The 23,295-nt window shown below is 67.2% G+C and overlaps 1 protein-coding gene across 1 annotated transcript; it reads left to right on the top strand.

Annotated features, from left to right (window-relative positions):
• The first annotated feature begins 938 nt into the window (after positions 1-938).
• Positions 939-11,849, top strand: MPP2 (MAGUK p55 scaffold protein 2). Its single transcript, XM_074891971.1, is given in 16 exon segments — positions 939-990; positions 993-1,054; positions 3,799-3,951; positions 4,027-4,176; positions 5,117-5,235; positions 5,320-5,497; positions 5,499-5,534; positions 5,536-5,556; positions 7,706-7,837; positions 8,507-8,612; positions 8,839-8,907; positions 9,046-9,207; positions 10,122-10,202; positions 10,205-10,323; positions 10,440-10,568; positions 10,661-11,849. Coding segments are annotated over 16 exon segments (1,746 nt in total). The 3' UTR covers positions 10,838-11,849.
• Positions 11,850-23,295: the final 11,446 nt, after the last annotated feature.

A 23,295-nucleotide genomic window follows, 5' to 3' on the forward strand; every position in this document is an offset into this window, starting at 1 on the left:
CCCCGGAATTGCCCCCCCCTTCATTGCCCCCCCTTGGCATTGCGCCCCCCTTGGCATTGCCCCCCCTGGAATTGCCCCCCCGGAATTGCCCCCTCCTTTGGCATTACCCCCCCCCGGAATTGCCCCCCCTTTGCATTGCCCCCCCCTTCATTGCCCCCCCTTGGCATTGCCCCCCCCTGGAATTGCCCCCCCTTACATTGCAGAGCCCCCCCCCCTCAAATGCATTGCTCCCCCCCAGCTGTATTGCCCCCCCCCCCCCCCGTTTCATTGCCCCCCCCCCGGCTACATTGCCCCCCCCATTTGCATGGCAGCCCCCCTATTTCCAGTGCATCCCCCCCCCCAGCTGCTGCAGGTACCGGCTGGGGGGAATGTCCCTGTCTGGGGCGGGGGGGGCTCTTGGGGATCCCCCCCATCTCCAGGGCAGCCCCCCCAGTGCTGGTTTTGGGGGGGGGGGGGGCTCTGTGGCCCCCACCGCAGGGACTGGGGGTACAGTGGGGTGAGCTCTGCCCGGGGGTGGGAAACTGAGGCACGGGGGGGGGGGGGGGGGGCGGGGGGGGGGCTGTTTTCTGTGTTGCTGAGCAACCAGGATTAAACCTCCCCCCCCCCCCCCCCCCCGAGATATCGGGGGCTCCTGCCTACCCGGGCGCTGCAGGGCCCCACGGCCCCCCCCAGCCACGCAAGCAGGGTGACAATGCTGGGGGATGTAGGATGGGGGGGGGTCCCCAGGAGCAGGGACCCCCCCCCCCCCCCAGCTCCCATAACCGGGGGGGGCCCTGGGGCGGGTGGGGACAGGACGGGGCGGGGGGGGGGGCACGGGCACCCCTGGCTGCGTTTGCCCACGGTGCTGCTCTCCCCCCCACCCCCCCCTCCCCTGCTCTGTGTCCCCGTGTGTGTGTGTCTGTGTGTCCCCCCCCCCCCCCGTGCCCCCCCCCCCAGCCATGCAGCAGGTCCTGGACAACCTGATGGGGCTCCCGGGGGCGCCGGGGGCCGCGACCTGGACCTCATCTTCCTCCGCGGCATCATGGAGAGCCCCATCGTCAGGTCCTTGGCCAAGGTACGGGGGGGCACCGCGTGTGTCCCCCGTGTGTCCCCCGTGTGTCCCCCGTGTGTCCCACGTGTGTCCCACGTGTGTCCCACGTGTCCCCCCCACTGCTGGTGGCAGCCAGTGGGGTGTGGGGGGACGTGGGAGCACGGGGGTGTGTGTGTGTGTGTGTTGAGGAAGATGCACGTGTGTGGGCTGCATGTGTGTGTGCACACGCGTGTATATGTGTGTGTGTGTGCCCGTGTGTGTGTGCCCGTGTTGTGTTGGGAAAGATGCACGTGTTTGGGGGGTGTGCGTGCGTGCACACGTGTGTGTGCATATGCACATGTGTGGGCTGCATGTGTGTGTGCACATGCATGTATATGTGCACGTGTGTGCGTGTGCATGGGTGTGTATGTGCAGGTGTGTGTGCGTGTGTGCCCGTGTTACATCGAGGAAGATGCACGTGTTTGGGGGGGTGTGTGTGCATGCACACGTGTGTGTGCATATGCAGATGTGTGGGCTGCATGTGTGTGTGTGCACATGTGTGTAGATGTGCACGTGTGTGCATGTGCACGTGTGTGTGTGCACATGTGTGTGCACGGTGTGCCTGTGTTGTGTTGAGAAATATGCACGTGTGTGGGTGCGTGTGTGTGCACATGTGTGTTTATGTGCACATGTGTGTGTGTAGTGCGCGCGTGTGCCCATATTGAGTCAAGGAAGATGCACGTGTTTGGGGAGTGTGTGTGCGTGCACACGTGTGTGTGCATATGCACATGTGTGGGCTGCATGTGTGCACATGGCATGTATATGTGCACGTGTGTGCGTGTGCATGTGTGTGTATGTGCACATGTGTGTGTGCGTGTGCCCATGTTGTGTTGAGAAAGATGCACGTGTGTGGGGTGCGGTGTGTGCGTGCACATGTGTGTGTATGTGCATGTGTGTGTGTGCGTGCCTGTGTTCTGTCGAGGAAGATGCACGTGTTTGGGGGTGTGTTCGTGCAACCACATGTGTGTGTGCATGTGCACATGTGTGGGCTGCACGTGTGTGCGCGCGTGTTGTGTCGAGGAAGATGCACGTGTGTGGGTGCACGTATGTGTGTGCATGGATGCGTGCGTGGATGCGCGCTTGTACGTGTGTGTGCATGCAGGGAGATGTCTGCATGCTTGCACATACGTGTGTGTGCATGCAGATGTGCATGTGCACACATGGATGGGTGTGTGGATGTGCACTCATACACGTGTGTGCATGCACGGAGGTGTCTGCGTGTTTGCACGTGTGTGTGCATATGCATTCACACGTGTGCATGCATGTACACTTGCACGTGGGCGTGCGTGCATGAATGCACACTTGCACACGTGTGTGTGGGCACGCAGGGAGGTGTGTGCGCATATTTGCACTTCATGTATGTACACACACGTGTGTGTGCGTTCATGCACATGCGTGTGCACGCCTGGCTGTACGCTTGCACATGTGTGTGCATGCACGTGTGTGTGCGCACATATGCGTGTGCATGCATGGATGCGTGCATGGATGTACGCTCATACACGTGTGTGTGTTTGCACGTGTGTGTGCAGCCACATACACGTGTGTATGCGTGTACCTGTGTGTCAGCATGCACATACACTTGCACGTGTGTGTGGGCGTGCAAGGCGGTCTCTGTATGTTTGCACATACGTGTGTGTGCGTGCAGGTGTGTGTGTATGCACATATGTGTGTTTGCACATACATGTGTGTGCACGCATGGGTGCCCACTTGCACGTGGGTGTGTGTGCACGAATGTACGTTGCACTTGTGCGTGTGCACACGTGTGTATCTATGTAATGTGCACACGTTGTGTGCATGCATGAATGTACGCTTGCACGTGTGTGTGCACGTGTGTATGTAACATGCACATGTGTGTGTGCACATGTGTGTTAATGCATGTGTATGTGCGCACGTGTGTGTGCACATGTGTGTAATGCACATGTATACGTGCACCTGTGTGTGCATGCACGTGTGTGTAATGTGCGTGTATGTGTGCACACGTGTGTGTAATGTGTGTATGTGTGCACACGTGTGTGTAATGTACGTGTATGTGTGCACACGTGTGTGTAATGTGCGTGTATGTGTGCACATGTGTGTGTAATGTGCGTGTATGTGTGCACACGTGTGTATGTAATGTGTGTATGTGTGCACATGTGTGTGTGTAATGTGTGTGTATGTGTGCACACACGTGTGTGTAATGTACGTGTATGTGTGCACACATGTGTGTAATGTGCGTGTATGCGTGCACACGTGTGTGTAATGTGCGTGTATGTGTGCACACATGTGTGTGTAATGTGTGTGTATGCGTGCACACGGGTGTGCATGCATGAATGTTCGCTTGCACACGCGTGTGGACATACACTCACACACGCGTGTGCACGCGTGAACGTGCACTTGCACACGCGCGTGGGCGCGCAGGGAGGCGCGTGCGTGTACTTGCCCACACGTGCACGCGCAGGCAGGGAGCGTGTTCCCGTTTGCACGCACACGTGCGAGGCCGCCGCATGAGGCCGGCGCGGGTGCAGGGCGTGCGTGTGTGTGCACACGCGTGTGCGCAGGCACGTGGATCACCCCGGGGGGGGGGGGGGCGGGGGCGGGAAACGCATGCGGCTGACACCCCCCCCCCCACACCCCACAACCACCTTTCCCGGCGGGTAACACGCGTGCGACGGCACGCACACACACACACACACGCACACGCGTGTGCCCGCGCGGGGGGGGGTCACTGGGGTCTGCCCCCCCCTCCAAAGGCCCACGAGCGGCTGGAGGAGACGAAGCTGGAGGCGGTGAGGGGCGACAACGTGGAGCTGGTGCAGGAGATCCTGCGCGACATCGGGCACCTGGTGCGCCAGGACAGCGCCGCCGCCGAGCTGGCCCGCATCCTGCGCGAGCCCCACTTCCAGGTGCGTGTGCCAGCCCCCGCGCGTGTGCCGGGGGGGGTGCGAGGTGTGACAGACCCCCCCGCCCCTCCACCGTAGTCCTTGCTGGAGACCCACGACTCGGTGGCTTCCAAGAGTTACGAGACCCCCCCGGCCAGCCCCGGCCCTGACCCCGCGCTGGGCAGCCAGCCCGTGCCCCCCGACGCCGTGCGCATGGTGGGCATCCGCAAGACGGCCGGGGAGAACCTGGTGAGACCCGGCCCGGGGTGCTGGGGGGTGCTGGGGGTGCTGGGGGGTGCTGGGTGTCGGGGGGTGCTGGGGGTGCTGGGGACATTCAGGGCATTGGGGGGTGCTGGGGGTGCTGGGGAGTGTTGGGGGGTGCTGGGGGCATTCAGGGTATTGGGGTGCTGGGGGTGCTGAGGGGTGCTGGGGGGTGCTGGGGTGTTGGGGGGTGCTGGGGGTGCTGGGGACATTCAGGGCATTGGGGGTGCTGGGGGTGCTGGGGAGTGTTGGGGGGTGCTGGGGGCATTCAGGGCATTGGGGGTGCTGGGGGTGCTGGGGGTGCTGGGGTGTCGGGGGGTGCTGGGGGTGCTGGGGACATTCAGGGCATTGGGGGTGCTGGGGGTGTCGGAGGGTGCTGGGGGGTGCTGGGAGTGTTGGGGGTGCTGGGGACATTCAGGGCATTGGGGGTGCTGGGGTGCTGAGGGGTGCTGGGGGTGCTGGGGTGTCAGGGGGTGCTGGGGGTGCTGGGAGTGTTGGGGGTGCTGGGGGCATTCAGGGCATTGGGGGTGCTGGGGGGTGCTGGGGGGTGCTGGGGTGTTGGGGGGTGCTGGGGACATCAGGGCATTGGGGGGTGTCGGGGGGTGCTGGGGGCATTCAGGGCATTGGGGGTGCTGGGAGTGTTGGGGGTGCTGGGACATTCAGGGCATTGGGGGTGCTGGGGTGTCGGAGGGTGCTGGGGGTGTTGGGGGTGCTGGAGGCATTGGGGGTACTGGGAGTGTTGGGGGGTGCTGGGGGGTGCTGGGGTGCTGGGGGGTGCTGGGACATTCAGGGCATTGGGGGGTGCTGGGGTGTTGCAGGGTGCTGGGGGTGTTGGGGGGTGCTGGGGTATTGGGGGGTGCTGGGGTGTTCCAAGGGGCTGGGGGAGTTGCTGGGTGCTGGGGTGTTGGGGGGTGCTGGGTTGCTGCAGGGTGCTGGTGGTACTGGGGGCATTGCTGGGTGCTGGGTCACTTGTGGGGTGCTGGGGGCGTTTTATGGGGTGCTGGGCGTGTTGCGGGGTGCTGGGGGCGTTGCGGGGGTGCCCGGAGGGTGCTGGGTGGGTGACCCAGGGCTCTGTGCTGGGGGGCCACCGGCGCGGGGCTGAGGCAGGACCGTGCCCCCCCCCCCCAAAAGGGGGGGTGACGTTCCGGGTGAGGAGGCGGGGGGGGAGCTGGTGATCGCCCGCATCCTGCACGGGGGGATGGTGGCGCAGCAGGGGCTGCTGCACGTGGGGGACGTCATCCGCGAGGTGAACGGGCGGGCGGTGGGCAGCGACCCGCGGGCGCTGCAGGACACCCTGCGCCAGGCCAGCGGGCAGCGTCGTCCTCAAGATCCTGCCCAGCTACCAGGGAGCCCCACCCGCCCCGGCAGGTACCGCCCTGCGCCCCCCCTGCGCCCCCCGAACCCCCCCACACCCCCCCCACACCCCCCCTGCACCCCCCTGCCCCCCCCCGCACCCCCTGCGCCCCCCCCCTGCACACCCCTGTGCCCCCCTGCGCACCACCCCTGCACACCCCCCTGCACCCCCTGAACCTCCCTGCCCCCCCTGCTGCCCCCCCTGCAGCCCCCCTGCTCCCCCCTGCACCCCTCTGTACCCCCCTGCACCCCCTGCCCCTGCACCCCCTGAACCCCTGCACCCCTTGCACCCCCCCATGCACCCCCCGAACCCCCCCCGCACCCCCCTGCACCCCCCCTGCACCCCCTGCGCCCCCCCTGCACCCCCTGTGCCCCCCTGCACCCCCCTGCACCCCCCCTGCACCTCCCTGCACCCCCTGAACCCCCTGCACCCCTCTGCACCCCCCCTGCACCCCCCCTGCACCCCCTGCGCCCCCCCTGCACCCCCTGTGCCCCCCTGCGCCCCCCTGCACCCCCCCTGCACCTCCCTGCACCCCCTGCACCCCCTGCGCCCCCCCTGCACCCCCCTGTGCCCCCCTGCGCCCCCTGCACACCCCCTGCACCCCCTGCATCCGTGAACCCCCTGCACACCCCTGCACCCCACATCAGCAACCCCCCGCATCCCCCTGCATCCCACACCTGCACCCCACATCTGCACCCCTGAACCCCCCTGCACCCCACAGCTGCACCCCACACCCCTCTGCACCGCACATCTACACCCCACATCTGCACCCCCTTGCACCCCCCTGCACCCCCCTGCACCCCCATCTGCACCCCCATCTGCACCCCCATCTGCACCCAGCCCCACACCCCACATCTGCACCCCCCTGCACCCCCTGCACCCCACACCTGCACCCAGCCCCCTGCCCGCGGGTCCCCGTGTCCCTCGTGTCCGTGTTGTCCCCGTGCCACCCCACCGACGTCCCCGTGCTCGTGTGTGCCACGTCCCCATGCCCACGTGCCCTCTGTCCCCGTGCCACGTGCCTCATCTCCCCGTGTGTCCCCTGAGCCTTGCAGCCCCCATGTCCCCATGTCTTCATGTCCCCCTGTCCCTGTGTCCCCATGTCCCTCTGTCTTCATGTCCCCATGTCCTCCTGTCCCTGTGTCCCCATGTCCCCCCATCCTTATGTTGCCCTGTCCCCCATCCCCATGTCCCTCTGTCCCCCTGTCTTCATGTCCTCGTGTCCCCCGTCCCGATGTCCCTCTGTCTTCGTGTCCTCATGTCCCCGTGTCCTTATATCCCCCTGCCCCGTGTCCCCATGTCACCCTGCTCCCCATCCCCATGTCCCCCTGTCCCTGTGTCCCCCTGTCCCCCTTGTCCCCGTGGCCCCATGTCCCCCTGCCCGTGGCCCCTGCACACTAGCAGGGACTTGCCCTGTGCCACATGCCCCGTGGCTAGTGGGACCCCAGTGTCCCCCTCTGCCCTGCGAGCCCCGCACCCGGCTGTGGTGGTCCCTGTCCCTGTCCCTGTCCCTGTCCCTGTCCCCACAGCAGCACCTGGGTGCCCCTGACTGGCAAAGGGGGCCCTGTGTGCCCCCCCCCCGCCCCATCCCCGTGCCAGCCCGGCGCAGGCGCCCGCCGTCACCCCGGCTCTGCGGGGACAAAGCCGTGTTGTCATCGTGTCCCCTGGCACCGCGTTGTCCCTGCGCCGGGCTGGCCCCACGGGCCCCCCTGCTGCCGCCAGGCCAGCCGCCGGGCGAGCACACGCGTGTGTGTGGCGTGTGCGTGGCGTGTGTGTGGCGCGTGCGAGGACACGCATGTGTGCCATCGCGGGGGTGGCGGTGGCGGCGCTGGGCGCCTGCGTGTGCCTGTGTGTGGGTGCGGGGCTGTGCGTGGGGGCCGCCGTGGGGGCCCTGTGGGGTGCGGCGGCGGCCGCCGGTGCCGCCTGCGTGTGCGCGGGTGCCGTGCGTGCGTGGCTGCGCCGGGCGGCGGGGGGGGGGCACGTAGCGGGGTGCACACGCGTGTGAGGGGGGTGCAGGGGTCCTGCGCTTCCCAGCCGCGCGCTGGTGGGCCGGCAGCAGCCGGGTGATGCAGAGTGGGGGACCCAGGTGGCTGGTGGACCCCCTCCCTTGCCCACCTCCCGCCCCCCCCGCCACGCCGCTGACCCCCCCCCGCGGGTCCCCAGGTCTTTGTCAAGTGCCATTTCGACTACGACCCGGCCACCGATAGCCTCATCCCCTGCAAGGAGGCCGGGCTCAAGTTCATGGCCGGTGACCTGCTGCAGATCGTCAACCAGGATGACCCCAACTGGTGGCAGGTTGGGAGTGGGGAGGGCCCCAGGGTGGGGGGGGTTTTGGCCCTTTGCCCCCCTCCTGGGGGACCCACTGGCAGCCGGGGTGCACAGAGGGGCCGTGGGGCTGGGTGGGGACCCTGGAAACTGAGGGGGTCCCTTGGGCTGGGGGGGGGTTGTCCCTGGGAGATGGGGGGGGCCCTGGGGCTCAGGGGGTGCCCTGGAGCTGTGGAGGGACCCTGGAAACTGGGAGGGTCCCTGGGGCTGGGGGGGGACCCTGGAAACTGGGAGGGGCCCTGGGGCTGGGGGGGGGGGGGTGGTCCCTGGGAGATGGGGGGGACCCTGGGGGGTCCCTGTAAGCTGGAGTGGGGTCTCTGGGAGCTTGAGGCATCCCTGGAGCTGAGGGGGGTCCCTGTGGGGTTGGGGGGGGGGCGTTGATGGGGCTGGGGGGGTGTCCCTGGAAGATGCAGGGGTGTCCCTGGGGCTGGGGGATGATCCCTGTGGGACTGGGGGGGTCTTTGCAAGGTGGGGGGGTCTGTGGGAACTTGAGGGGTCTGTGAGGCTGGGGGGTGTCGCTGGGGGTGGGAGTTCCTTGGGGCTGAGGAGGGTCCCTGGGAGATGGGGTGGTTCGTGGGGCTGGGGGGGGAGGTCCCCGTGGGGCTGAGGGGGTCCCCACACGTGACATTGTCCCCCCAGGCGTGCCACGTGGAGGGGGGCAGCGCGGGGCTGGTGCCCAGCCAGCTGCTGGAGGAGAAGCGCAAGGCCTTCGTCAAGCGGGACGTGGAGGTGGCCCCCAGCCCCGGTACGGGGGGGGGGACACGGCCCTGGGGGGGGACGGGGGACACAGGTGGTCACCTCCCGACGGTCCCCTACAGCCCATGGCAGCGTCCCCATCGCCCCATGGTGATGTCCCCATCCCCATGGCACTGTCCCTGCGGCCGGTCCCGGCTCCCCTGGCACCGTCCCCCGTGCCACGGCACTGTCCCTGTCCCCGTCCCCAGCTCAGCCAGTCCCCGTGCCCTCGGCAGGGGCCCTGTGTGGCAGCCTCAGCGGGAAGAGGAAGAAGAGGATGATGTACCTGACGACGAAGAACGCCGGTGAGCGTGTCCCCACCGTGGCGTTCCCTCAGGGAAGCGGGTGGGGGACACACGGGGGACAGTCCCCAGGCAGGCTCGTGGTGGCACCTCGTGGGATTCGGGGTCCCCCGGCGGGTGACAGCCCTGTCCCTCGCCCAGAGTTCGACCGCCACGAGCTGCTGATCTACGAGGAGGTGGCCCGCGTGCCCCCCTTCCGCCGGAAAACCCTGGTGCTCATCGGCGCGCAGGGCGTGGGGCGCCGCAGCCTCAAGAACAAGCTCATCATGTCGGACCAGGCGCGTTACGGCACCACCATCCCCTGTGAGTGTCCCCGTGTCCCCCCCCCGGCAGCGTCGCTGACCCCCCCCCGAGCATCACTGTCCCCCCAGGCACCAACATCCCTCACCAGTATCGCTGTCCCCTGCATGTATTGCTGTCCCCTGGGAGCATCCCTGCCCCCCCCCCCCCCCCCCCCCCACCCCCCCCCAGCATCCCTGAACCCCCCAGCATCCCTGTCCCCCCCTGATCATCCCTGAACCCCCCAGCATCCCTATCCCCCCCCCATCACCCCTATCCCCCCCCAGCATCCCTGTCCCCCCGCAGCATCCCTGAACCCCCTGATCGTCCCTATCCCCCCCCATCACCCCTATCCCCCCCCCCAGCATCCCTGCCCCTCCAGCATCCCTGTCCCCCTCAGCATCCCTGTCCCCCCCGATCGTCCCTGTCTCCCCCAGCAACCTTGTCCCCCACATCGTTCCTGTCCCCCCCAATCATCCCTGTCCCCCCCCATCACCCCTATCCCCCCCAGCATCCCTGTCCCCCCCCAGCATCCCTGCCCCTCCAGCATCCCTGTCCCCCTCAGCATCCTTGTCCCCCCCATCACCCCTATCCCCCCCCAGCATCCCTGTTCCCACCACATCCCTGTCCCCCCCCCATCATCCCTGTCCCCCCCCATCGTCCCTATCCCCCCCCGATTGTCTCTATCCCCCCATCACCCCTATCCCCCCAGCATCCCTGTCCCCTGACCAGCAACCTTGTCCCCCCCATCCCTGTCCCCCCCCCAGCACAGCACAGGGCGGGGGTCTCACCCCTGCGCGTGCCGGCTCAACCCCACACCCCCACAGCCCATCCCCACGCCCTGTGGGTGCCCCCCCCCCACCCAGCGTGGGGACCCCTCACCCCGGGTGGGTGACACTAAGATTGGCCCCCCCCCCCACCCACCCCACCCGGGGTAGACACGTCGAGGAAGCCGAAGGAGAGCGAGAAGGACGGGCACGGCTACCGCTTCGTGTCGCGGGGGGAGATGGAGGCCGACATCAAGCGGGGCGGTACCTGGAACACGGCGAGTACGAGGGGAACCTCTACGGCACCAGGATCGACTCCATCCGCGCCGTGGTGGAAGCCGGCAAGATGTGCATCCTGGATGTCAACCCCCAGGTCCCACACGCCCCCCGCCCCCCAAAAACATGGAGGTGGCCAGGGCTGCCCCCCCCCCCGCCGCCACCCCAACGCTGCGGCTCAGCGCCGTGTCCCCCCGCCTCTACCCCGCACAGGCGGTGAAGGTGCTGAGAACGGCCGAATTCGTGCCGTATGTGGTTTTCATCGAAGCCCCCGCGCCGGAGACGCTGCGAGCCATGAACCGAGCGGCGCTGGAGAGCGGCGTGGCTACCAAACAGCTGACGGTGGGTGCCCTCCCGAGGGTGGGGGCGGGATGCAGGGGGGGGGATGCGATGGGGAAACTGAGGCAGGATTTTGGTGGGGGGGGGGGACACAGGAGGCGGACGCCAAGCGGACGGTGGAGGAGAGCGGCCGGATCCAGCGCGGCTACGGCCACTACTTCGACCTCAGCCTGACCAACGACGACCTGGAGCGAACCTTCGGGCGCCTGCGCGAGGCCATGGAGCGCCTGCGCGCTCAGCCCCAGTGGGTGCCCGTCACCTGGGTCTATTAGCGCCCCCCCCGCGCCCCCCCACAGCCCGGTGCGGGGGGGGGGTCCCCTCAACACCTTCCCCCTCCCCGGGGGGGGGGACGGGGAGGAGGGTGGGTGTGTTCTTATGGACCCACTGGTGTGATGAGCCCGCAGTGCTCAGCGCCGTCAGGGGTGAGATGGGGGGGGGCTGGCTCTCTGCTGAGCGCCCCCCCCCCCCCCCCGCCCTCAGCCAAGCTTGGCTCCTTTCTCCCTCCTACCCAGCCCTAGATTTGGGGGGGGCGGGGGGCAGAAGCGGCCCATGGAGGGGGGGGACAGGCCCCCCCCCACCGTGCCCAGCACCCACACAGCTATTCACTGCCAAAACCTCACCCCTCCCTGTGGTATCCGGGGCACTGTGCCCCCCCCGCAGCACGGGGAGGGGCGGGGGGGGGCCCCCCAGCACTGTGTGGCGTTGGCCCCTCGTAGCCCCTGTGCCTCAGTTTCCCCATGGGGAAGCACACACACCCCCCCCCCCCCCCCCGGGGGCAGCGCGTGGGTCGGGACCCTCCCCAGGACTGGGGGTGGGGGGGTGAGATGGGGGGGTCACACCCAGCGGGAGCCCCGTAAGCTGACATGGACACCCCCCCCCACAAGGCTGCAGCCCCCCCCGGGGACCCCCTTTCACCCTTAACAGAGGGGGAGCCCCCTCCCCGTCCCTTGTGCCCCCCATCACCCCCTCCCAGGTAGCAATAACACCCCCCACCCCCCCCCGCGTGGGTTCGTCCCTGTCATTAACCCTTAATTAACCCTGTAATTAACCCGGGGGGGGGGGGGGGGGGCACCGCAGCCGGGGGCTGTTGGGGTGGGAGGGGGCTGCCATGGGGTGACCCCAAGGGATGGGGGACACGGGGAGTTTATGATGAGGCTCCAGCTGTGTGTGTGCCCCCCCCCTCACCCCAGTGCCCCCCCCCCACGCCCCCCCCCCATCCCTGTCCCCAAATTGCTCCTTTTTGGTACTTTGCTGTGACTTTTATTAAAGATAAAGGAGAGAAAAGCAGCAGGTTGGTCCCTTCTGGCTGAATCCAGTTGGGGGGGGGTGGGGGGGCACTTTTGCGGGGGGGGCCACGGTGTCACCGGTGTCACCCGTGTGTCACCTCTGCCCCCCCCCCCCCCCCCGCCGCTGGTGGGTTTTTCTCTGGAAATCGGTGTTTTGGCCCAGTTTGGTGCCTGGAGGGTGTTTGTGGGGCTGGGGGGGGGTGAGAGTGTGTGTGTGTGTGTGTGTGTGCGCGTGCACACGTGTGTGTGTGTGTGCTCGTGTGTGTGTGTGTGTGCACATGTGGTTCTATTTGGTGTTTGGTGGCTGTGGGTGCTGGAGGGGTTGGGGGGTGTGTGTGTGTGCGTGTGTCATTGTGTGTGTGTGCTTGCACGTGTGCACACGTGTGTGTGTGCACATGTGTGTGTGTGCACATGTGTGTGTGCGCACGTGTGTGTGTGCACATGTGGCTCTGGGGTTTGGTGGCTGTGGGCGCTGGAGGGGTTGGGGGGTGTGTGTGTGCGTGTGTCGTGTGTGTGTGCTTGCACGTGTGCACATGTGTGTGTGTGCACATGTGTGTGTGTGCACGTGTGTGTGTGTGTGCACATGTGGTTCTATTTGGGGTTTGGTGGCTGTGGGTGCTGGAGGGGTTGGGGGTGTGTGTGCACGTGTGTCATTATGTGTGTGTGTGCATGTGTGCTTGCACATGTGTGCACATGTGTGTGTGTGCATGTGTGTGTGTGCACATGTGGCTCTGGGGTTTGGTGGCTGTGGGTGCTGGAGGGGTTGGGGTGTGTGTGTGCACGTGTGTCATGTGTGTGTGCGTGTGTGCTTGGACATGTGTGCACACGTGTGTGTGCACACGTGTGTGTGTGCACGTGTGTGTGTGTGCACATGTGGTTCTATTTGGTGTTTGGTGGCTGTGGGTGCTGGAGGGGTTGGTGTGTGTGTGTGCACATGTGTCATTATGTGTGTGTGCGTGTGTGCTTGCACATGTGTGCACATGTGTGTGTGTGTGTGCACATGTGGCTCTGGGGTTTGGTGGCTGTGGGTGCTGGAGGGTTGGTGTGTGTGTGTGCACGTGTGTCATTGTGTCATTGTGTGCTTGGACGTGCGTGCACACGTGTGTGTGTGTGCACATGTGTGTGTGCACATGTGGCTCTTTGGGGTTTGGTGGCTGGAGGGGTTGGGTGTTGGGGTGTCGGGGGGCTGTTTGTGTGCGTGTGTCAGGGTGTACGTGTGTGTGCGTGCACATGTGTGTACGTGTGTGCTTGCACATGTGTGCACACGCGCGTGTGTGTGCACATGTGGCTCTATTTGGGGTTTGGTGGCTGTGGGTGTTGGGGGGTCGGGGGTGTTGTGTGTGTGTGTGTGCGCGCGCGTGTGTCAGGGGGTGTGTGTGTGTGTGTGTGTGCACACGTGTGTGTGTGTGTGTGTGACAGTGCCCGCACCGGCCCTTACCCGGTGCTGCCGGGAGAGGTCAGCAGAGCTGCAGGCACCGGGGCTGGGGGGTGGGGGGTGTGTGCACGAGTGGGGGGGGCGTGGGGGTGGGTGTGGGTGTGCAAGTGTGTGTTTGCACGGGGTGTGTGTGTGTGTGTGTGTGTGCACCATTTGCTTGCACAGGCGTGTCAGTGTTCGTGTGCTTCCTCACACACGTGTGTGCCTGCAGCACCCAGCGCCCCCCCCACCCCCTGCACACGCCTGTGCACCACCACACGCGTGTGCACACACTCCGCCACCCCGGGGCCGGGCCCGTGTCCCGCCGTGTCCCCGCGCTGCCACCAAGGAGTTAAGGGGGGGGGGGGCTGTGCCCCCCGGGACCCTGTTCTGTGCTCCCCTCGTCTGAGAGCTGCCGTGGCCATAGGGTGCCGTGGCTATAGGGTGTTGCAGCCATAGGGTGATGTGGCTATAGGGTGCCATGTCTATAGGGTGCCATGGCTATAGGGTGTTGCAGCCATAGGGTGCCGTGGCTATAGGGTGCCATGTCTATAGGGTGCCATGGCTATAGGGTGTTGCAGCCATAGGGTGCCGTGGCTATAGGGTGCGATGGCTATAGGGTGCCGTGTCTATAGGGTGACGTGTCTATAGGGTGCCATGGCTATAGGGTGCCATGGCTATAGGGTGCTGCAGCCATAGGGTGCTGTGGCTATAGGGTGCGATGGCTATAGGGTGCCGTGTCTATAGGGTGCCATGTCTATAGGGTGCCATGGCTATAGGGTGTTGCAGCCATAGGGTGACGTGTCTATAGGGTGCCCTGTCTATAGGGTGCCATGGCTATAGGGTGCCATGGCTATAGGGTGCCATGGCTATAGGGTGCCGTGTCTATAGGGTGCCGTGGCTATAGGGTGCTGCAGCCATAGGGTGCCCTGTCTATAGGGTGCCCTGTCTATAGGGTGCTGGGCACGGTGGCAGCCCTGTGGCCATGCTGCTGCTGCAGCTAGTGGCCCTGGGCTCGCTGATGCTGGGGTTGGTGGCCCCCCGGCTCCTGGCCCCGGCCGGTGACCCCTTCACCCGGCCCCCCCCGGGGTCCCCCCCGGCCACTGGTGACCGACCCGGCCTGGGGGGGGGGGGGGGCGGCGAGAGCCGGGTGGGCCTGTCTGTCTGTCTGGGCAATTGCCCGGGGGGGTCCCCAGCGCCCACCCCCTCCCCGGATCTTCTGCGTGGTGGCCACCAGCCCGGCGAGGAGGTGGCCCGGCTGACGACCAGGCTTCTGCGGTCAGGGGGCTGTCGCGATGGGGAGGGGGCTGTCGCGATAGGGGAGGGCTGGCCTGCATTGCGGGGGGGGGGTGGCGGTCCAGGAGGGGCCCAGCGAGGGGGAGGTGGGGAATCTTTTAAACTTTTAAGCTTTTATACTTTTAAAAATAATAAATAGAGCCCCCCCCCCCCCCGGCATGGGGCGGGGGGGGGTGGATTCAGGCATCGGGGGGGGGGGGACAGGGACCCAGGCGTCCGCACTCGGGGCAGGGCCCCTGCGGGGGGGGGTAGAGGAAGGGCTTCGCCGTCACCTGGGGGGTCAGTGGGGGGGGTGTGGGGTGAGGGGGGGGCATGTGGCACCCCCCCACCCCCCTCCCCCGGTTCCCAGGACATCGGGGTCCCCAGGGAAGGAGGGTGCCCCCGCCCCAGGGCTGAAGGCGAGACACTGGAAGTGGGTCCCCCCGTTTTGGGGCGGGGGGGGGGGAGAAGGGGGGGGTGCCCCTGGCATGGGGGGTGGCTGGTGGGCTCCCATAGCCCCCCCAAACCCCGCTGAGCCCCGAAGTCCCAGCACCCAGCACCCATGGCCCCAGCACCCTGCACACCCAGAATCCACCACCCCATCCCCCCAGCACCCACCACCCCTTACCCCAGCACCCATAGCCCCAGCACCCAGCACCCATGGTCCCATCACCCCATCCCCCCAGCACCCATCACCCCATACCCCCACCAACCCATATCCCCAGCACCCATACCCCCAGCACTCAGCACCCCAGCACCCATAGCCCCAGCACCCAGCACCCATGGCCCCATCACCCCATTCCCCCAGCACCCATAGCCCCATCACCCATCACCCCATACCCCCCCCACACCTTACCCCAGCACCCATAGCTCCAGCACCCAGCACCCCTTACCCCAGCACCCATAGCCCCAGCACCCAGCACCCATGGCCCCACCACCCCATCCCCCCAGCACCCACCACCCCGTACCCCAGCACCCATAGCCCCAGCACCCAGCACCCCTTACCCCAGCACCCATAGCCCCAGCACCCAGCACCCATGGTCCCATCACCCCATCCCCCCAGCACCCATCACCCCATACCCCCACCAACCCATATCCCCAGCACCCATAGCCCCAGCACCCATCACCCCATACCCCCCCACCCCATATCCCCAGCACCCATAGCTCCAGCACCCAGCACCCATGGTCCCATCACCCCATTCCCCCAGCACCCAGCACCCATAGCCCCAGCACCCATCACCTCATACCCCCCCACCCCATATCCCCAGCACCCATAGCCCCAGCACCCACCACCCCTTACCCCAGCACCCATAGCTCCAGCACCCATCACCCATGGTCCCATCACCCCATTCCCCCAGCACCCATAGCCCCAGCACCCACCACCCCATACCCCCAGCACCCGTAGCTCCACCACCCATACCCCCATCACCCCGTACCCCAGCACCCAGCTCCAGCACCCGTCACCCATAACCCCACCACCCCGTCCCCCCAGCACCCATAGCCCACCCCGCCCCCCCATGCCAGGCCCAGCACCCACTGCCGGCTGGGACCCACCTCGCTGTAGGGTGGGGGCTCCAGGCCCACGGGGATGGTCCCGCCGGGCAGGCTGGGGAGCGCGGGCAGGGGGGCCAGCGGGGGGGGCGCAGGGCCCTGGGGGTCCCCGTAGTGCGGGGGGGGGCGGGGGGTCGTCGTGGCAGAGCCTGCGGCAGCCGTAGAAGATCATGATGAGGAGGGTGATGGCTACGAAGATGATGATGATGATGGTGAACATGATCCTGGGGACACCGAGAGGCCTGTGCTGGGGGGCTGCCAGGTCGCCCCTCCCTGGCACCCCGGGGGTGCTCAGCCCCCCCCTCAGCCCCCCCCAACCCTTCCCCCCCCCCCCCGCAGTGCTCACAGGGCCTCTCCCAGGTCCCCATCCCCAGGGACCCTCCCTCCCCGGGCACAGCACCCTCTGTGGGGTGCCCCCGGCCTCCGTGTGTCCCCCCCCCGTGTCCCCCCCCCCAAACGAACCCAGGTGTCCTGGCATCCCCTGGCACCGCCGTGTCACCCTCCTCACCCCAGCCGGACTATGGACCCGGGTGCCCGGGGTCACCCAGCACCCTGCACCCAGCACCCGGGTGCCCTTTGCACCCTCCCTGCCCCACTGCGGCCTTTGCCCAGGGTGGGGGCTCAGGGGGGGACCCCCGCGATGGGGTAATTTGGGGGGTGAATTGGGCCACTTTGGGGATTTTTTTTTTTTGGGGGGTGGGGGGTGGGACCAAGCTGAAGGTGCTGGTGCCCCCCACCCTGTCCCCAAATTGGGTGTGGAGGGGTTGAGGTCATCCTGCTACTGGGGTGGGGGGTCCCCGAGATGCCGGGGGGGGGGGATCTGGCCTGGTTTCTGTGTCTGTCTGTCCTCTGGTGCTCGGTGCTGCATGGGGGGGGGGGTCATGGCACCCCCGGGGTGTCCCGCTGGGGGTCCCACGCTGAGGGGGTGCAATAGTGTCCCCAGGGTGTTCCTGATGTCCCCCACGGGGTGGGCTGGGGAGGGGGACGGGGGGACGGGGGGGGCGGCTCTCTCCTTCCTGCAGCCTCCCCCCCCCTCCATCCCTCCTCCCTCCCCAGCCCCTCCCAGCCCTCCCCCACCCCTCCCTCCATCCTTCCTGACCCCATTTTGGGGACCTCGGGGTTGGGGGGGGGGACCCGGCTCTCAGCTCGGTGTCCCCGTGCCCTCCCCGGGGGGGGTCCCAGGTTGGGGGTCACCCCGGGGCTGGTCCCAGGCGCTGCCCTTCCCCACCCCATCTGGCTGCCAGCTGCGGGCTGGGTCCCTTCCCCACCGCTGCTGATGTGGCAGCCAGCGCGGGCCGTGTCCCGTGTCCTGTGTCCCCGTGTCCCATGTCCCCGTGTCCTGTGTCCTGTGTCCCCGTATCCCTGTGTCCCGTGTCTCTGTGTCCCCGTGTCCCATGTCCCATGTCCCCATGTCCCGTGTCCCTGTATCCCCGTGTCCCATGTCCCATGTCTGCATGTCCCTGTGTCCGTGTGTCCCCGTGTCCCCGTGTTCCGTGTCCCTGTGTCCCATGTCCCATGTCCCCATATCCCCCTATCCCCGTGTCCCATGTCCCTGTGTCCCGTGTCCCCATGTCCCCATGTCCCCGTATCCCCATGTCCCATGTCCCTGTGTCCCCGTGTCCCCATGTCCCCCCCCAGCCCCACTTCTTGCGGCTCTTCCCCCTCTGGGGCTGGTGTTTTCCTGCCCCCCCCCCCAACCCTCTCCCCATCCCTCCCCACCCTGGATCCAGCCCCCCCCCCCCCCCCAGCCCCGCTGCCCCCCAGAACCAGCCACAGTGGGGCCAGGAGGCCGCTGGCCCTTGGGGGGGACCCCAGCTGTGGGTGTGCATCGTGTTCAGTAGTGGGGGGTGTGCGACGTGTGGGGGTGTGATATGTGTGTGTGCAACGTGTGTGTGTGTGTGATATGTGTGTGCAATGTGCGTGCAACGTGTGTGTGTGATGTGTGTGCATGGTCTGTGTGTGTGCAACGTGTGTGCGATGTGTGTGTGATAAGCGTGTTCTCTGTGTGTTCAATGTGTGTGATATGTGCTGGGTGTGCAATGTGTGTGTGAAATGTCTGAGCGTGTGCAAAGTGCGTGTGTGCAATGTGTGTGAGCAGCGGGTGTAACAGGTGTGCATGCTCTGTGTGTGTGTGACGTGTGTGTGACGTGTGTGCATGTTCTGTGTGTGACGTGTGTGCCCTGTGTGTGCAATATGTGTGCGCGCAACGTGTGTGTGTGTGTGTGTGTGCAATGTCTGTGCAGTGTGTGTGTGCAACGTGTGCACACTGCAGCTGCGTGTGCCCGGCAGGGAAGTGCCCACATCAGTGTGTGTGTGTGTGAGTGTGTGCACAATGGTGTGTGCAGTGCACGCTCAGTGTGCAGGGAATGGGCACAGGGGGTGCTCGGGGTGGCATATGGATGCCCAGGGTGGCACAGGAGGTGCTCAGGGTGGCACAGGAGATGTTCAGGGTGGCACATGGGGACACAGGGTGGCACAGGGGGTGCCCAGGGTGGCACAGGGGGTGCTCAGGGTGGCACAGGAGATGTTCAGGGTGGCACATGGGGACACAGGGTGGCACAGGGGGTGCCCAGGATGGCACAGGGCTGCTCAGGGTGGCACAAGGGTCCCCAGGGTGGCACAGGGGTGCTTGGGGTGGCACAGATGTTCAGGGTGGCACAGGGGTGCCCAGGATGGCACAGGGGTGCTCGGGGTGGCACAGGAGATGTTCAGGGTGGCACACGGGTGCCCAGGATGGCACAGGGAGTGCTCAGGGTGGCACAGGGGGTGCTCAGGGTGGCACGGGGGTGCCCAGGGTGGCACAGGGGGTGCTCGGGGTGGCACAGGAGATGTTCAGGGTGGCACACGGGTGCTCAGGATGGCACAGGGGGTGCTCAGGGTGGCACACGGGTGCCCAGGATGGCACAGGGGGTGCTCAGGGTGGCACAGGGGGTGCTCAGGGTGGCACAGGGAGTGCTCAGGGTGGCACACGGGTGCCCAGGATGGCACAGGGAGTGCTCAGGGTGGCACAGGGTTGCCCAGGGTGGCACAGGGAGTGCTCAGGGTGGCACAGGGGGTGCTCGGGGTGGCACAGGAGATGTTCAGGGTGGCACACGGGTGCTCAGGATGGCACAGGGAGTGCTCAGGGTGGCACACGGGTGCCCAGGATGGCACAGGGAGTGCTCAGGGTGGCACAGGGTTGCCCAGGGTGGCACAGGGAGTGCTCAGGGTGGCACAGGGGGTGCTCGGGGTGGCACAGGAGATGTTCAGGGTGGCACACGGGTGCTCAGGATGGCACAGGGAGTGCTCAGGGTGGCACAGAGAGTGCTCAGGGTGGCACAGAGGGTGCTCAGGGTGGCTCCCAGGGTGTCCGAGGTGGCACAGGGCCTGCCCAGTGTTGCACAAGTGGTGCTCAGGGTGGCACAGGGGGGGTGCTCGGGGTGGCACAGGGGACACCTGGGGTGGCACGGGGGACACCTGGCCTTGCCCACCCTCCGGCCGTGCCCTGCTGCCGTGCCAGAGCCCCGTCCCCAGGCTGAGGTGAGGGTGAGGAGCTGGCGGCGAGGCCGAAGGAGTGGGATCGTCTCACAAGCGTGAAGAGCCGCTGGCTCAGGGCCGTAAGGTCCCCAAAGCCACTCGGCGCCCTGACCCCTGCGATGCTGTGGGGGGTGCCTGGGGGGTGCCCCACACTGTGCACCCCCCCCCCACCCCCCCCAAACCCCAGCCCGGAGGCAGTGGGCAGCAGGCAGGGTGAGGGTGAGTTGCCCAAGGGCAGGCGGGGAGGCAGTGGCAGAGGGGACAGCGTGGCCGGGGGGGGGGGGACAGGGGGATGGCGGGGGGCTGACCCGAGGTGCTGAGGGAGAAAGGGGGTTCAGAGACTTGGGGGCTGGGGGTGACAGGGCTGGGGGGGGGCTGAGGCGCTGCCCTAAGCAGGATCATCCCCATAAGGGGTTTATGACCCCCCTGGGGCACAGGGCGGCGTAATTAGCTCAAGGGCTTAACGAAGGATTTGCCGCCACGCGCCCTTCCGTGCCCCCAGTTTGGGACTCCCCAAAATCAGCCTCCTACAGAGGCAGAGCCCCCCCGCCCCCCCCAGCCAGGCGAGACACCCCACCCCGCCATGCCCCAGCCTTCACAGCTGCTCCAGGGCTCTGCTGCCAGCCCTGGGCTCCTTCACCCCCTCGGGACCGGGTGAGTTGGGGCCGTGGGTGCCCACCCCAGGGCCAGGGCGCTGGGTGTGCACCCACCCCCGAGGATGAGAGGGTGCCCGGGGCTTTTTTTGGGCTCCTAATTACACGCCAGGCGCGGGCAGGGTGGAATTAAATCCAGGCTGGAGGCAGAAATAGCCGCGAGGCCAGGTGGGTGCCGGCGGCCAAGCCCGGCTGGACACGCGGGCACCAAAACGGGGGGAGGCGCACGCACACGCATGTGCACATCCATGTACACGCGTGCCCGTGCACCGCCCGGCACGCAGAGGCCCCCCCCAGCCCCATCGATGTCTCCCTGTGCCTGTAGGGATGGGGGTGCCGGCCCTGCGCCCGCTGCCGAGGCTGCCCCGGTGCCACCGGCTCCGGCGGGCACAACCCTGCCCTGGCAGCGGGGACAAGCGTCGTCCCCAGCCGCTGTCCCCACATGACCCCGTCTCGCCGCCGCCGCCCGTTTCCCAGCCCAGGATGGCGGTGGCGGGGCACTGGGCACTGGTGCCACCCCGGCACAGCCGCGCCAGGGTGGGACACGCCACCGTCCCCGCCAAATCCACGTCGTGCCACGAGGCGGGAGGAGCGGGGTGGACTCTTCGGGCTCCCCGCTGGCCTCCCGCTCTCCCTCCCGCTCGCTTTTGGGTTGACTTGGCGGCGCTGCCGGCGCTCGCAGACACGCGGTTGCGTAAGTGGCTTTGCCGAGGGCCCCCCGAAAACGTGAGAACCGGCTCCGGCTGCGGCGGGAGCCTCCCGGCGGGGCACAACCGGGGCCCTGCTCGCTCAGGGCGTGCCTCAGTTTCCCCATCAAGGCAGGGGGATGTGCCCAGCCGTGTGTCCCTGTCCCCTCCCCAGGGCTGCTCACACCATCGGGTGTGTGCACACACACACACACACACACACACACGCACACGCACACGCTGCGCTCACTGGCCCCGCGCGCGTATGCCCGAGATCCCCAAAACGGACCCGGCCGCTGCTCTCTGGGGACAGCGACACTGCAGAGGGGACCATGTGTGTCTCCAGCCCTACCCCTGCACCCCGTCCAGGCCACTGTCACCCCGACCCCCTCCCCGCCCCCCGCCTGGCCCTGCGCCCCCCTTCCCCACCGCGGCCCCTCTCCCCTCCCTCGGCCCAGCCTTTTCCCTTCCAGCTCTGCTGTTTGAAGCTATTTTTTCCACAGCTCCTGCCAAGAGCCGCTAATGAGAAACAAACGGGCTCCTCCGACCACTGCTGCTCCCGGCCCACACACCTCCAGCTGCCCGTCGGCCGGGGCCGGGGCACCGTCCTCCTGCAGGCACGGCTGTCCTGCCCTGCCGGCACCATCCCCGGGCATCTCCATCCTGCCCATCCAGCACCATCCCTGGGCATCTCCATCCTGCCCTGCCAGCACCATCCCCGGGCATCTCCATGCTGTCCATGTGCCACCACCCCAGGGCATCTCCACCCTGCCCATGTGCTGCTGTCCTGGGCATCTCCACCATCCCAGGGCATCTCCATCCTGCCCTTCCAGCACCATCCCCGGGCATCTCCATCCTGTCCATGTGCCACCACCCCAGGGCATCTCCACCCTGCCCATGTGCTGCTGTCCTGGGCATCTCCACCATCCCAGGGCAACTCCATCCTGCCCTTCCAGCACCTCGCAGGGCATGTCCACGCTGTCCTTGTGCCACCATCCCTGGGCATCTCCATCCTGCCCATCCAGCACCATCCCCGGGCATCTCCATGCTGTTCTTCTGCCACAGTTCCTGGGCATCTCCATCCTGCCCATGTGCTGCTGTCCCGGGCATCTCCACCATCCCAGGGCATCTCTATCCTGCTCATCCAACACCATCCCAGGGCATCTCCACGCTGTTCTTGTGCCACCATCCCCGGGTATCTCCATCCTGCCCATCCCTGGACATCGTCACCATTCCAGGACATTTCCACCCTTCCCATCCAGCCCATCTCCACCCCACCGCAGCCCAGAGATGGTCCCACCAGCCCCCAAGCACCCCCTGTCCCCCCATCAGGCCCCTCCGCTGTGTCCGTCCCCGCAGGGACGCGGCTGTGGCCAGCGCCGGGCGCAGGATCGGGCCGGGCGCGGGAGCGATGCAGGAGGTGTGAGGGAGTCCCGAGTTGTCCCCCCCCGCCGGGTCCCCCGGCCCCCCCCCCCGGCCGCCACAGGCTCAGCCGGGGCCGCAGCCAAGCCCGTGCTGTTCCAGTTGGCCCCGGCTCGGCCCCGAGTTATCTGCAGCTCCGCGGCGGGTCACATTTTCCACTGAGCCATGTTTGTGTTTGAAAGGCGGCGGGGAGGAGGGGAGGGAAGGAGGGAGCGCGGGAGAAGGGCAGAGACCCCCCCGGATTCGCCCCCCCAACCCCCCCCTCTATATCTCCACGATGGCCGGATCCTGCTGCCAAAGCGGCAGCGCACGGCCCCGGTGGCTGGGGACAGGACGTGGCGGGGATGGATGGGGGGGGCTCGTGGGCATGGGGGGACCCCGTGGGATGGGGGGACACTGTGGGGATGGGGGGGACCCCGTGGGATGGGGGGACACTGTGGGGATGGGGGACACTGGGGGGTTGAAGGGGACATTGTGGGGATGGGGGACACTGTGGGGATGGGGGGGACACCATGGGGATGGGGGGACACTGTGGGGTTGAAGGGGACACTGTGGGGATGGGGGACACTGTGGGGATGGGGGGGACACTGTGGGGATGGGGGGGCATTGTGGGGATGGGGGGACACCATGGGGATGGGGGACACTGTGGGGATGGGGGGACACTGTGGGGATGGGGGGACACTGTGGGAATGGGGGACACTGTGGGGATGGGGGGGACACCATGGGGATGGGGGGACACTGTGGGGTTGAAGGGGACATTGTGGGGATGGGGGGACACTGTGGGGATGGGGGGACACTGTGGGGATGGGGGGGACATTGTGGGGATGGGGGGACACTGTGGAATTGGCACCGGCGTTTAATGGAGGCCGGGACAGGAGCAGGATTTGTGCCCAGGGAGTGGGATGGGAACCGAGGAGGGGAGCGGCA

Source organism: Strix uralensis, chromosome 22, assembly GCF_047716275.1.
Source record: "Strix uralensis isolate ZFMK-TIS-50842 chromosome 22, bStrUra1, whole genome shotgun sequence".
Taxonomy (NCBI): Eukaryota; Metazoa; Chordata; class Aves; order Strigiformes; family Strigidae; genus Strix; species Strix uralensis.